The following is a 15,383-nucleotide window of genomic DNA, read 5'->3' as shown; positions in this document are numbered from 1 at the left end:
ATTAAGAGATACCATCTCCAAGTTTTGTTTTGATATGTTAAGATATTTCCAGATATTTATCTGTAATACAGATTTTTATGAAGAGGCTACATTTGAAACAGTCAAAGTAAATTAGTAATCAAGTAACAGCACTGAATATTAGCAGTCTCACTGTTTTGGGGAAAAGTGTTCTTAATTTGAATGTACACATTCCAAAGTAGTGCAGAGCTGGTAAAAACAGTAAATGTAAGGCTCAGAGGTGAGCACCTAATTGCAAACATAATACCAATAAATCAAAATGCGTCTGTTCTCATCTTTTGAGAGCCTGTCCAATCATCCTGTACAAAAATTCTCATCTCTCCAAAGAAGGACCCTAGTCTCAGTGTTGTAGATTCCCTTTCGAATAGGAAATTCTGAAAACTCTTTACAATACTTCTATGATTTTGGTTAGCCAAATAAGAGACAGTGGAGTCAACTTAAAACTAACTTCTTCATTATAATTTTCCATTTTAATCCATTTAGTGGCTGATACTGCAGTTGGTAAAATAAATTGACTCAGCAGGTGAAAGTTATATTAAAAAAATAATGGTTTATTACTCAAAATACTAAATAAGTGCATAAGCATACAAAATCCTGGAATACCCAGAGCAGAAGCTGCAAAGCATTAATTATCAAATATTCAGAGGAAAAGAAATGTAGACTTAACCTGCCAATTATCACAAATAGTTGCAAACTAATATTAGAATTGATTTAGTCTCATCAAATATATCTGAAGAGCAGCTCCGAGATTCTGACCTGTTGCAAACACGGCATGGCATCGACTGGCCTCATTTACACATTGCTAAACCTTAAGAAACATTAAGCAGTTAATTGGGACACTGCCTCATATCTTTACTCTGAGCATTTTTAACTGTGTTTAATTCAATTAACTGTGCAGCCTTAAATGGACTCTGCCAAGATCGTTAAATGACTAGTCACTTCTGTAATATATAAATATGATAGTAGCATGGTTTGAATAATCTGAAAATTCGTTCACTCTGCTTCCATGTTCAAACTAAGAAAATTGGTATTGTATCTATCCTTGTGACTAACAGCCATTTTGTTCTTTTGTAACTTCTCCCAAAACTAGAAAAAACTAGTCTTGCAGTGCACATTGAGGAGTAAATTTCTTTTTAAAATAGGCAATTGCTTGAAAAAAAGATTATGTGCATATTGCACTTAAAACAGTCCTTGCAGAAACCTCCAAAATTAACTCTTTTCTAAGTCTGGGGTTTGCTTGCTTTTTTGATTTTGAAGGTACAAACTGTGAGCTGGACATGGATGAGTGTTTATCACAGCCTTGCCTAAATGGTGGAACCTGCCATGATTCCTTGGGGAGCTTCTCCTGCTTCTGCACATTTGGATTCCTCGGTGATCTCTGCGAAACCAACATCAATGAGTGTGTCAGTCAGCCCTGCCTCCATGGGGGACAGTGTACAGACAGTGTCAATGGGTACATATTCTGCAATAATGTGACATGCTTTTAACTTTTCTATTTACAGACTGAAGTCCTATGACAACCTAAATTGTTAGATAGTTGAGTTCATTGCAAATTGATTTCATTTCTTGATCCTGCACTGATTTCAGTTCAAATTTGGAAAGGATTAAAGAATGCAAGTCTGGTGTCAGTGTCAGCAGGACAAAAAAAAAAAATTATGGCAAAGATTAACTGAGAAGTACATTTTTTACATTTGTACTTTTACTTCTGAATATTTATGTGTTGCTTATCTGGCCATGAGGAATTATCACTTAAAGATCAATTCTTTTTCTATAGTCCATCAAACTTTAGTTTCCAAGCGAGATGTGAACGTGCACAAAATTGAATTTGCCAAAGGCAGCTGTCCACACTTATAGACAGAAACATTAGAAGAGAAAGGCAGAGAAAAACATAAATAGTAGTTACCATTGTAATAGACGTCATTAGGAAGTCTGCCAGGTATTTTATAGGCATACGGGACAACAGCTCCTTGTTCAAAACAACCTGCAACCCATGAACAAAAGAGAGAGAGGGAAAGGGAGGAGGAGAAAAAAAAAAAAAAAAGACAGACAGGGAGATTGCAAAGCAACAGAAAAGTAAGTTTCTTCACCTAATGCTAATAACTCTACCTAGAGATCTAAGGGCAGTCTGGGCGCCCAGAACTCTGGCATTCATTCTTTGGTAGTCACTTTGCATACTCAGCACGAGATTCTAAAACCCAGAAATTATATATGCATAAAGTGTACATTATAGAAAATAAAGCCAAAAAATTGATGAGTATATTCATACAGGCATTGAAGTTACCAGTATAAGATTTGTCCTGTATTGTTCCATTTCCAGTTTTTATAAAGCAGTTTTGAAGATACTAACTCCACAAAAATCAGCCAGAAAAGTCATGTCAGCAAGAGGCATGTTCAACTTGAATTTAGAGGGGGACAGAGATCATGTTCTAGAAGTGGGCTTTTGTACAGTATTATGACATTACAACAACCTTGTGGAATTTCTTTTCTGAAGTACTGAATGACTCTGAACAGTACAAAGCAATTTACTATTTTCCAGTGCTGCTAAAGCATGACTGCAGTGAGAGAAAGAGGTTACCATGCACCTGAAATGAAAACATTCTAGTATGCCTGAGTGATAAGTCAGAGACTTTTCACCTCCCTGATTCACTTTTTTAATTAACTAAGTCAACTGAATCCTCAGTCACAGCCTGCCTGCAAGCAGGATGCCCTCCAGAACTCCTGGAGGATCACAGCAACATGGAACATTTAAATATGCCAGAAAGAGGGCACACAAGTGGGGCTTCAATTTAAGCAGTTATGAATATTCCTCACTGTTCCTTCATTCCAGACCAAAGGAAAAAAGACACAAACTCTTCCTCCACAAAACTGAACAGCACCAAATTGAAGGCACATTGAGGAAATATGTGAAAAAAACAGCTAAAAACAAAACAACAACAAAAAAAAACTCCATTGGAGAATATATTTCAGAATGAAAGTAATTTTACTAATTCACATCTTCCTGATTACATTTTATATCCTAAATTCAAATGCCAACTGACCTAATTCCTCTCTGATCTTGATTTAAGGATAATCCATACACTAGTRATAAACTGGCCTGCCAGGACTTTTTGCTTGTATACACTTAAACAGTGCAGTAAAATGTCTACGTTTGCTGGTCTGTTAGGCTGCAGTAGTCAGTTGTCCTCTGACGTTCTCTTACATTCAGCAATATAGCTTTCCCTCCATATATTTACTCCAAGTCTAAGACGCTGATATTAAACTCAGAAATCTCATGTTCAGCAAAATTCCCCATGATTTCAATTGTACAATAACTAGTGTATCATTTTAATGTAAAGGAAAGCCATATAAGAATTAAATTTACTTTTGATTCTGATTATTATTAGGAAAAGATTATCCAGCTACGCATATTTTAACACAGTCATTTTGCAGAGGCCTGTCTTTTCTTATGACATGTGTAGCTTTAGGTGTTTAATTAGATCATGACCTAAGCATAAGAGCTGTGATAGATCACAGTACAATCACAAGGTCTTATGTATTTTGTAATAATTAGCTCACCTGAGAAAAAGCAGACATTATCTGTACATTGTTCATTATTTCAAATATTCATATTTATGTATACTAGTTTGTTTACTTCTAACCCCACAATAGTAGTATTGCTATCAAAATGAAGTTAGTATTACTGTTATTATTGGAACTATGCAAATAATTGGCATTTCTATATTGAAACCTAACAACAACAAAAAATAGTTTTTCAAAGAAAATMTCTCTCTCTCTCCTCAGAATCTCTTCCTTTCCATTTTGTGAATAATGTTAAGCCTACAAAAATTGCACTAGAAGTGACAGAAACAGTTTTCAAAAAAAATTTTTAAATCACTTTCTTAGAAGAAATTACCTATCAAAACCAATTTGAGTTCACAAGTAGTTCCAAAACAAAACCATGTCTTTCAGGAAAAAGGCTCATTGTCCATTCTAAATTTCTTTTGTTTCTCCTAGAACACCAGATGGTGCTCTCAAGTCTGGACTCAACTGTGCAAGCTGTTACCCAAAGCTAAATAGGAAGCCTGTGTAGATTTAGAAACTGAGCCAGATATCTTGACTTCTTCCTAAACACTGGCATTCTGTGTTGCAGGTACAGTTGCAACTGTACCAGTACTGGATTTACAGGCCTACACTGCGAGACCCTAATTCCCTTATGTCGGTCGCAACCATGCTACAATAATGCTACTTGTGAGGACAGCATTGACAGTTATACATGTCACTGTTGGCCAGGTAAGCTCTAAGTTCTCCTGTAAATGCCCTCTTTGCTTTTGTAGTAAGACCTCATTCTTTGCTGATACAATAAAACTACATAAACTTAAAAATATTCTATGGGCTTGGTGTTAGATAGGCTTCACTTATCATGAGCCAGAACCCTATGGGTAAGTCACTCATTTCTCCCTGCTAAGGAATGATTTCCACGCACAGTAAAAGAAAAGGCCTTCTTCAGAGCAATTGCCAGTATAATTGAGTTAAGACAGGAGCCTAACTAGAAGTTGAGATCCACCTCCCAGCTGGATGCTTAATCCTTCAACCCATTTGATACATGAATGTCACTGCTGTTAACATCCCTTTTTTACTCTTCACTAACATGACATTTAAGTCAGCCTAAAAACTTACATTTCCATGCAAAATAATGATTGGCTATTTATAAATAAAATTAAACTAGGTGTGATATTGAGAAACCGGTTTCCTTCATGTCATCAATGCAAGTTCTTCTGTCTTGCAACATCAGGTGAAAATACCCTGGGCTCTGTTCTCCTGTACTATCAATGCTTGCATATCTGAGAGTTTGGGAAAGTTCTCACACATCCTCACTGTGGACACAGACACTATGTTTTTAGGGGACTTCGTGAACCTTTCAGCATGCAGACTAACTAGACGTCTAACGAGGTCAGTGTCTGTGTCTGTAGTGGGGATGCAGGAACACAGTGCACTTTTAAAAGTATTTACTACAGTGTGTTTGGAGCACAATATTATAAGTGCATTAGAAATAGAAAGATTAGGCAGAATGCTTAGCACTTGTTGGGAACTTGGGGAGTTTTGTGGCACTTTGAACTCAAGCAGATAAATCACTTCACAGACATGAAAAAATTTACGCTCCCCACGCACCTCTGTCTTAGGGAGGCATTGCAAAGGTAAGGAGAACACTGCACAGGCTAAGAGCATATCTACACCACACAGCGCAGTGCCTTGTTATCCACACAGATCTCCACATTACTTCCTAGTAAAAGTCAAAGTCTGTACAGCACAGACTAGATTACCTAGCCCAGGCAGAAAAGCAAGCAGAAAAACAGCATCTGGCTGCTTAGCCCAGAAAAAGTGTTGCAATGATACACTTGCACCTTTAAGAAGTAGAGAGTGTCCAGGAGGTGTCTGAGCACATGACAGAGTTTCAAACCAAATTTACCTAATATTCACAATATATATTCACAATAATATTTTCAGATCTGGTATGAATTGACAGTACATCAATTAAACACCTTCTTCTAATTTCTGTTCATAGGATATACAGGTTCCGACTGTGAAAGTGATATAAGTGAGTGCAGCAGTAATCCATGCCTCTCTGAGAGTGAATGTGTAGAGCTGTCTTGGTCTAACTGGTACGGAAGTGTTCCAGGACTGCCATCAGAGTTCAGCTATGATAAGGCAGAGGGCTATATTTGTAGCTGTAAACCAGGATTTGCAGGTAAGACTTTTTCTGATAAAAGCTTAGGAAATAATATGCTAAATATTTTATTGTTTAGGGCTGCTGTAAATAAATCTTTAGAAAAAAAGTTGTGTTTTAAGGTGTCATAGTGCAAAGGGTCCCTCTGGTGGTCATAATACATATGTTTCAATAGAAATATGTATGAAATAAAATGAGTTTGCTCCACAAGTTGTGAAACTAGCAAGATACCAGCAGACTCCAGGTATGACACCTAAGCCAATCCAGACAGCAAGAAAGAGAGCTGTTGTCTCTTCTACAGCTTTGTCTGTAGAACTTTATTATTCATAATCACATTTGCTGGAATTATACCATAAGCTTTTATTAGCAGGTGTTTTATCATGTGTTTGCACTGTGCACAGGTATTGTACTACATAAATGAAAAAAATCAATAATAATAAGAGAGCATTTTCATAAATCCAGCATGGAATAACATTACCAGGCTTTCAGTATTTCTGTCTCTACATTCCTCATTTAATTCTGCATAGCAACATCTGGGGATTGGCAGGAACACGCCTTCACAATGAGTATAATGAGACTTTTTTGATAAATTTGACAGTATAGTGTGTTGGTGATATTCTACAGCTTAAAGGAAAAATAAGTTGTGTGTATAGCTGTGTTCTTAAAAAAACCCACAAAAACACAAAAACACACAAAACAACAAAAAAAACCACTATCAATATTACAGGTAATCATAAGAAAAAAGTTGTATTGAGATTTGTATTACTTAACATAGCCTAACACAGTCTGTACTATTTAGCACGGTCACCAAGAAGTTAATTTTGGATTGTATGGTTCTGCGTCTGTAATACTTTTCTGTCAATTCCATTCCCTTGTTCATTCTGAAGGAAAAAAAATAGTTGGAAGAGTTTAACTAGTCTTCAATTTCTTATTCCACTCGTCACCCGAGCAACTTCTAAACTTCCCTGTGTCTGCTAGTAGGTTGTGTGACTGATTTCTTCAACTAGCAGATACATAGAGAGAGATCAAAATTTTCCCTCTGAATTCCCAATTAATTTTTCCTCAGACTGGCAGTGAGACTTGTTTACTCTTGTTCCATCCCTTCCCCTTAACTGCCCTTCCCTATCCTGTCACTAAGTGTTGCTGTTGTACTTTTGTTCTACTTCAGAGAGTATAATATGAGGCTTCCACTGAGGCTTGTTAAATGCTTCAGTCTGTCCTAAGCACCCTTACCTCTCTGGATTCCTCTTCAAATTCCACTTCTTTCTCTTTGCTTCCTTCCAGTGATGTCCAGACCTCAGGCTTCTTTTCCTCCCCTCTCACCCTAACTTTAAAAATTCCCTTGTTTAGTCCTCATCCTTCTTTATCCTCCCAACTGCCTTCACCTATTGCCTTCACCTGTCTTGTTTGCCTGATTTGGGCTGTGATTCTTCTGGCTTTATCCACGTGGAGGACTATCTTACTCCCCAGGGAGTCAGTGGGACCACACACAGGCAGACTAGTCAGTTTGAAAAAGAGAATCAGAATCTATTAAATCTATGAATCTATTAATCTTAAATCTATTTTCAATAGACAGGCTCTTAAATCAAAATGCAGGAATCTCCAGAGATAGCATGGCTGACAAAAGTCTTGAAGACCCTGAAATTCCTACTGACTTCATATGCAGATAAGAACATTATATTTTTTTAAAAAAACTTTATGTAAGTTTAGTCACTGAAATATCTGTTGGATGTTATATATAAATTTAATTAGAAAAAACAAAATTGCTATTCTGTATGCTCAGACAGTGGAAGGCAAGAAGAACATAATGTTTACCAGGGATGGCTGGAAAAGCTGTTTGTGAAATGCCTTTCAGTAACATGCTGCAAAGTAATGGCAAAACTAGGTTAATCTTGTCAACTCATCCACTGCCTCCATTTTTCAGCATGGCCTAAATTTTAAGCCATTTTCTTGCTGGCCTGTGTGAGATACAAGGAAGACAAGTAACTTAAGTACTCATAGAGAAAACAGTAGTATTGCTCAGACTGGAACCTAGCATCCCTAGGGACCCTAGATTTAGCTCCATCAATCAGCTACAGAAAAAATTGTTGGAGTTTGAGCTAATGCTATGAGACTGATTTGCATAGGAGTAACAGCTCTGCTAAAGCTCAGGAATTCAGCAATGCCTGTAGATATAATATAGCTAACCTCCCTAGTTGCTTCAGTAATCCTGAGTCTTTCTCTCTGGCCTTTCTCCTTCCCCCAGGTAGTTTTGAAATAGAAAGTGCTCAAAATGAGCCCCCGCTTCCTTATATGGCAGAAGCCTTGCGGAAACATTCACTTCTGATGGTGATAAATCATTTCTCCAATTATAGCCAATTCATAACAAATAAACCACATGCTTTAATGGGAATTAAGGAAGACTTATGATTAGTCAGTAGCAGTAGTATGATTCAAACTGCAGATGAATCCCTGATCAGGATAACCCAGTATATTACATGCTTATCTGATGTATATGAACTAACAGTCAACTGCCCTTCTACAAGGCAAAAAGTCAGATCCTTTCATCTGTGTATCAGTACAACTCGCTGACAGCCAAAGGCCTACATTCCTGGAGCTGAAGGTCAGTTCTTCTAACCTCAACACCTGAATATTTGTATGTGCTTTATGTACAATGTATAAAACCTCAGATTCCTACCGAAACAGGACAAAGATTTTCTTTAATAAATCATATTCAATATTTTATTAACGCTCTTGTCTCACTAAAGCACTTGCAGAACAATGAATATTTATAGCCATACTTCACTGTTCAGGGAAATGGGAAGAAATAAAAATCCACATACCCTGTACTGTGGGGGCCTGATCCAAAAGCCATTGAAATCAGTGGAAAGATGTCATTAAGTTTGAGGACAGTTGCCAATTTTGTAACAAGTATAAAAAGGCCTCTTTGAAATCACTGGATAATATTCAAACAAATTACTGTATTTCAAGTGAAAACTTGAGAATACCTACTTTTCAGACTACAGATTTTAGCCCCAAGGGCAGAAGATAATGGAACCTAAACATATGCCTATGTCAGGATGAAATATTGCCTCTTCCAGCTGGGAGAAAGGAATAAATATTATCTGGCAGTATCTTATTATAGTTGGTGGTTGTTCAGGTGAATTGAAAAGTAATCAGTAATCCTACTAAAAGTCTTGGAAGGAACAAATCTGACACATTTGTTAAACTCCAAACCATCTAAGTGGGTTTGCAACCAAAGTAATTTACACAATTCCTTTCTTAAAAAAAAAAAAAATCCCAGCCTGGAGAATTTATCTCAGCTAGGAATTTTTTGAGGCCATTAGATAGTTGCCTAATCCCAGATCCAAGACAGAAGATTGCTGAGCAGGTCCTACAAAGGGTTAAGCTTCACCACCTCCCTTTTAAGTCAAAGGGTCTGCGGATACTCAAATTTCAAGAGGTCTCAGGGCTTTTGCAGTAGCAATCCCTAGATTGTTGATACTGCCTTGGTCCGTTGGCTCCCTAACACAAAAGTACTTAGGCTTTCTTTAAAGGGCTTGAGATTTGTTACCTTTAGCAAAAGGCAATAATTATTCTAAAACTTTGTCCTTTCAAATCATGGATATATTGTATTGCTCTAGCATTTCACATTTTTTAAGAACACTGTTAATTGAAAGGTTAAATTTTTCACTTTCCTTCATGAAAACATGGGAAAGAAGGAAAGCAGAGCTATGGATTTGTTAGTGACTCATTTCACCAGGTTGTAATAAATTTAACACCATGCCAAATTTAACGTGCCTCTGAACTTGCAAGGTCTATCAAGCTAACACATTCCAGCATTGAACTGAGCCCAGGGAGGAGCGAGTGTGCAAGGGAGTCAGGTTCTGCTCCTTGGGCCTCTATAGCAGTGTTGCCAATGGTGCCAAGATGAGTGGGACAGTGTCACTAGCAAGAAAGATCATCCATTTTCCTTCAGTAGAATGGGTGTAAGAAGAGCAGAGCCCACTAATCTATTTGTTGACGGAGTGTCTGCTGCCTAGTGACACACAAATGAGCCCTGACTGCTGAGGACCTTACCATTTATGGTGTCTTGTTATCCATTATTTACCAGTTGTGCCACAAGCACTGTTGCTTGCTTTGGCATCATGAATTCCTGGGAGTTTTTTTGGCCTTTTTGTCCATTTGTCTTGTTTTCCGTTTTTCCCTTTTAAATCTTCTTGGTCCTTTTCCCAGTCTGTTGGACCACTGCAAGAGAAAATGATATGATCAGACTGGTGTCGTATGTGTATTCAATTCTTGGCATATGTGTGAAGTAACTGTCTCCTGGAACCAGAAGATGAGGCAGATAAATGGCCAGTATGAGAGAACACTAACTAAAGAAAACCTCAATCCAGATACTGAACTATGAACATCATGGGACCAGGGCTTAAAATCTGATACATTTGGACTGTCATTCTAAACTCAAGTTAGTGTGAAAGAAACACAGAAGCACATGGGGTATCAGGCTACCATTTCTCTGCCTGTCTTTAGATATTGGCATAAGCTGTACCACCTCAGCAGAGACACTGCGTAGACCGTCTCAGCCAGCCATACTCCTCTCCCCTAGCATTCTTTCTGTGTGTGACAATATTATACAGACCTAAATATTATTTATGGGAAATGGGTAGGGTACTAGGTACATTATCACTAACTTGGAAAGCTCACAATACTAATATATATTTTTGGTTTCTTAATTATTTTATTATTTTAACACCCTTCTCAACCATTAGAGCCTGTACAATGATCACATTGCTGCTGACCATCATAGACATATAGAGCAATGTGATTCTTACAAAAATCAAATTAAGCAGATTAATAACAGAGTTCTCATCTTCTCCCCAAACTCCAACATTTTTTTTCTTTATTTCCTCATCTGCCATTCAGCTGTTCACACCACAATAGCCAATCATTCCTCCATCACACGAGATTTATCCACTTTATTTCATGGCCCATCATCACCATTTAAAAGACTCTTTTCTCTCAGTTCTGAAGCCTTAGAAGAAGACAAGAATATTCAGAGAACATTCACTCACTTTCCTTTCCTATGCCAAAAGAAAGGATCAAGAGAAAAAAGGAGGAGAAATAGGGAGAAACCAAGATATCTTTAAATCGCAGGGAGACAAAAAGAGAGAGAAGCTGGGCTGGCTTGAGCTGATGGTTTTTTTCTGCTCTCTTCCCAACATCCTTTGTGGAAATAATAACGGGTGATCCCTCCTGACACCAAATTCCTGAAGGTCCTAAGGGAAAAGAGATGGTCTTTTCTGATTCCTGCAGCAATTAATTGTCTATAAGAAGGCTTTTCCACTAATCAGGAATGAAAACTGAGGGCTGCAGTTTCTCCCAGTCTTTGTAAAGGTCAAAAAATGCACAATTACAGTTAGCCAAAGTTAGTAACACTATAGACAGGCAGATCACAGACCTGCCCATATTATGATCAGTATGTCTCCTTATGCCAGATTGACTTCTTGTCAGACGAAGAAACAACCCAGGAGCTAAAGATGGCACTTTACTGAAGTGATTGTGAGAATGGCTCAGCAATGAGTTTGACAAAGAAGCCAGTAAGCAAGTCAGCAAGAATGACTGCTGAGGAAGATTATGACTGTGCCACCATGCATCTTTTAGAAGAGTAGCAGTAGTGTAGGTCATGGCAACACCCAGTTGTTCCAGGGTGAGAAAGTTATGCTGGGAAAGTGGATCCTGCATAATAAATTCATGATCCTGTCTCCTTCCCAAGCTAGGAAGGTGTCAAGAGCATCTCTCATCAGTAGGACACAGGCTGCCGCTGCAGGAAGGACAAGCACTCAAGTTCAAAATTTTTGTTAGCTAATGATGCCTCCACATACAAGCAAAGGTTCAAGAAGGAAAATGCTGCTATTATCAAGCATCCATCCAAGGTTAGCTGGTCTAAGGAGAAATTACAAATACTATTTATATATTGTTAAGTACAATACATATTAAACACCCTAAACAGAATAAGGCTTGATGTACAGGCTTCTTACCATTCTGGAATTGTAAAGAGGCTGTAAAGGGGATGCAAACCTACATCTTTTTCCACCCTAATTCAATTCTTTTTTTTTTTGAATTTTACACTTTTACACTGTTAGACTGCTATGAAAGGATCCCTCATGAAAAATCAGAGCCTTTAAGAGACTTGCCGGCACTGGGAAGTAAACTACAGTGAAAAATGGAAAAGTGTTGCCATCTTCGAAGTGTGGGCAAGCACTTATTGTTTTCCTAGAGTTATTTCTATAGTGCTGCATTGTCCATCTCAGTTCAAGACTCTATGAAAGTGAACTCCTTCATGCTCCAGTTTCAAAACCACGGGGTAGAAGGAAGAGGAAGGAATTTGTCTTACTGCTCCCAGSCAGTCCCTACCAACAGCCAGACTAGTTACAAGACCAGTATATGCAAGTGCTATATCAACACAGGATGTCCTCAGGGCCTGGAAGGTGCTTACTGCCTGTAAAAACTACGCAAAAAGGACAATTAGCACTTTAATGTACTTTTTCCGTCTCTCCTAAAGCCTCTGATCTTGAAAGAACATTTGGACAGGCTTTAAATGATTCTATTCACTAATATTTTTTAACCTTTCTGCAATCTGTAGCATCCTTGTAAAGAGTTGTTCATTTTGTCATCACCTGTGCCTATGCTGAATTGACTCGAGTTTCCCTTCTCTACTTTTGTCACCAAGTTTTCTCATCTCCTCTCTTTTTCTTAATTCTTAGAATTAAGGACATTCTCTTTGAATTTTGGAGTGTGTCCTTTAATCCTGGCCTGTGCACAACTCCAGGGAAAGAGGTAGACAGCTTTTTTAATGGGTTTCAGAATACAAGAATGCATGTTCACCAGTTTCTTGCCTGCCTCTTTATTCACTGTTTGTCAAATTGCTTTCTTTGCAATGAGCACTGATCATTTCTTACGTGCTCAGCTATTAGAACAAACTCATCATTAAGCCTTTGATTTCCTCTGGAAAGTTCCCTAGAGAGAAAGCTGAAGTCGCACTTACAGTCTGTTGTACCAAAATGGCCATACACAGGAAACATACCTCAAAACATCGATGGCAGCACTGAAAATTTGGCTATATCTAGAGAAAGTTAAGAAATTGCCAGAGCTCATGGGACATTTCCATTTGATTTCTATTTCAGTTAGAGCTCTTCTTCAACAACCATGAGAGATTGTACAACTCTGGAAATACCATTTAGTGCAAGAAAGTTTAATTTTTACATTCCTCAGGCATCTAAATCACCAAAGTGGCTAAGACTGACTTGTGTAACTCATGCCAGCTCTTTCCTAATTTCCTAATATTGAGATACTTTGTCAAAGCCTAAGATTTCTCACAAAAATTAATCTTCTTATGACATAACTTGCCTTCCTCCATGGCAGTGGGCTGACAGAGTGATTGTTTAAATGGAACGAGCCTTGTAACGGCTACCCATTGTTTATCAGGCTAAAGAATTCTGGTTTAGTGGAAGACTTTTCAGAAGACAGCAGCATGTACCTCTGTAAGTGAAAATGATACCATCTGATGTTTCTATATTTACCTCAGTATTTCAGGAACTTGGGTTCCACTTCCCTAAAATCTGAACAGTTCATAAATACAAGCAAATTCATTCACATACAATCACTGTGAAGTACATAAATATTATCCCCACTTTAGAAATATAGATAAAAAGGTTAAGGTCCAATATGATCACAGCAACAAGGTTGCCCCACTGCCTCTGCTTTTCACCTGAGGATGTCACAGTACTTTACAAACAGTGGAGTCTCACATCAACCCACTGAGGATGTATCTGTACATAATTATCAGATCCAGTTACCTGTATTTGATATGCTATAAGTTGAGACTGAAATAGTTTCAGATCCTAGATACAAAACATGAAGCTAGCATAGGCACTAACTATGCAGAGCACCCCTTTTAATGAAATAAAATTCAGCTTTGTTAAAAGCTTCAGCTTGCCCCTATTAGTCTTGTTTACAAAGGAACTTTTTGATAGAAAAGCAAGTATCTTTACTGGCAATTAAGATCTATGTTAGAGTTATGTAAAAGCTGAACCTTGATGATTAAGAAAGGAGTTCTGGAACTTTTCATGACAGCAATTTACAGAATTAGTCCCTAGACTTGACAATTGGTTTGCAATTCTGAAAATGACATTGAGGGTCCTGATATAACTGTGCATATTTTTTCATTGGAAATATGTATTACATGAGAAGTATCTCTCCCCTTCTTGTTGCAGTTGGCACTGGAAACTCAATTAGCTCACAGCCATCACTTCTGCATTATACACCACCAAAAGAATGCACAAATATCAATGTTCATTTTTGTATGAGTTAGAAATGTAGGAAATTAAAACCCTAGGAAGGCACTACCAATGTTATTTTCAGAACATCTACTGAGTTCTACCCTTTAAAATTTCATAGCTGATCCATCACTACTATGATCTATTTTGTCTAGTTACACTGCTATGTTAAGTTGTATAATGTAGTCTGATGTGATTGACAGAGCCTGCAAGCAGTGGGTATTTTGAATCTGGCACATCTCTCTGTGTTAAACATTGTTGCACATAAACACTTTTCAGCATGGAAAGCTTGTTCCCTTAAAAGGGAGAAGGATGGAAGGAGGGGATGAATTGCTTCTCAGCCATAAGCTCCCAGATCTTGAAACGCACAGATAAGTAACGTCCTTAGATTTAAGGAATCTGTAAGTCCATTACTTGGCAGAAAGTGTTCTAAAAGAAAGACAATTGTACATTATTCAGCAGTAGGAAGAATGCTTTTCAAGCATGTATTTTTTTTTCCAAATACACTTCCTCTTTTCTTTCCTGATACCCACTCCTAGCTGGTCATTCCTATTAGGAATACACTCCACATGACTGCCTTCCAGTTACAAAACTCCAAATTTCCAGTAAGAAATTTCCCTCTGGGGCTTTCTTCAGGTCCTTCCTACTTACCTTTTTTATTTCTTTCTGAATGCTAGCAATAAACCTTTCCTATCCTTTTTGATTGGTATACCTCAGATATTTACAGCCTCTTACATTCTAGTTTTGCTACCTCTTGGCTGAGCTTGTGAATCCACTTAGTTCCATCTTTCCCTGTAAAGCAGTCTATAGCCTTTGCATTTCTTGTTTCCATTTGCCCCAGTTCATCATTGTGTTATGCAAACTAGAACTAAACATAGGACTCATGTTGTGACCTTCCTGTTATTAAAAAAACAGTGATCATCTTTTCCCTAATATAAACACAAACAGCTGTGTACTTTCCAGCTTGTATATATGCTAATGTCAGGTCTACATGTCTGTTGCACATTGGCATTACAGATTATCCTATATGTTTTCTAAAGAAAGGTGTTTCTTGCACATGCACATACAAAAATATATTGGATATACACATATACAAAAAGCTAACCACTAATGAATTTACAATGTTAAGTTGTAGTCTATGGTATAATCATGCACAAACCTTGGTGAAATCAAAGGTATTGCACATACTAAACTGACAGCAGAACTCTGCTCATCCTTTTACAAAAGTGATTCTCCAGCTCAAAGCTACATTACGGCCTGTGCTTTTTAGCATTGTATTGTATGAGCCTACATCATTCTGGTCAAATTACAATCAGGTTTCTAAGTCAAGGAGATGCACAACC

General features: G+C 37.7%; 1 protein-coding gene across 1 annotated transcript in view; it reads left to right on the top strand.

Moving 5' to 3' along the window:
- CRB1 (crumbs 1, cell polarity complex component) overlaps positions 1–15,383 on the top strand; it is a 140,137-nt gene that overhangs the window by 65,575 nt on the left and 59,179 nt on the right. The window contains exons 4-6 of the mRNA XM_026087853.1: positions 1,276–1,471; positions 4,148–4,287; positions 5,561–5,743. Coding sequence (XP_025943638.1) covers positions 1,276–1,471; positions 4,148–4,287; positions 5,561–5,743 — 519 coding nt within the window. The remainder of the gene's footprint in view (positions 1–1,275; positions 1,472–4,147; positions 4,288–5,560; positions 5,744–15,383) is intronic.

The sequence above is a fragment of the Apteryx rowi genome, unplaced genomic scaffold, assembly GCF_003343035.1.
Source record: "Apteryx rowi isolate R43461 unplaced genomic scaffold, aptRow1 scaffold_74, whole genome shotgun sequence".
Lineage (NCBI taxonomy): Eukaryota > Metazoa > Chordata > Aves > Apterygiformes > Apterygidae > Apteryx > Apteryx rowi.
This window is presented reverse-complemented; position numbering and strand designations above follow the sequence as displayed.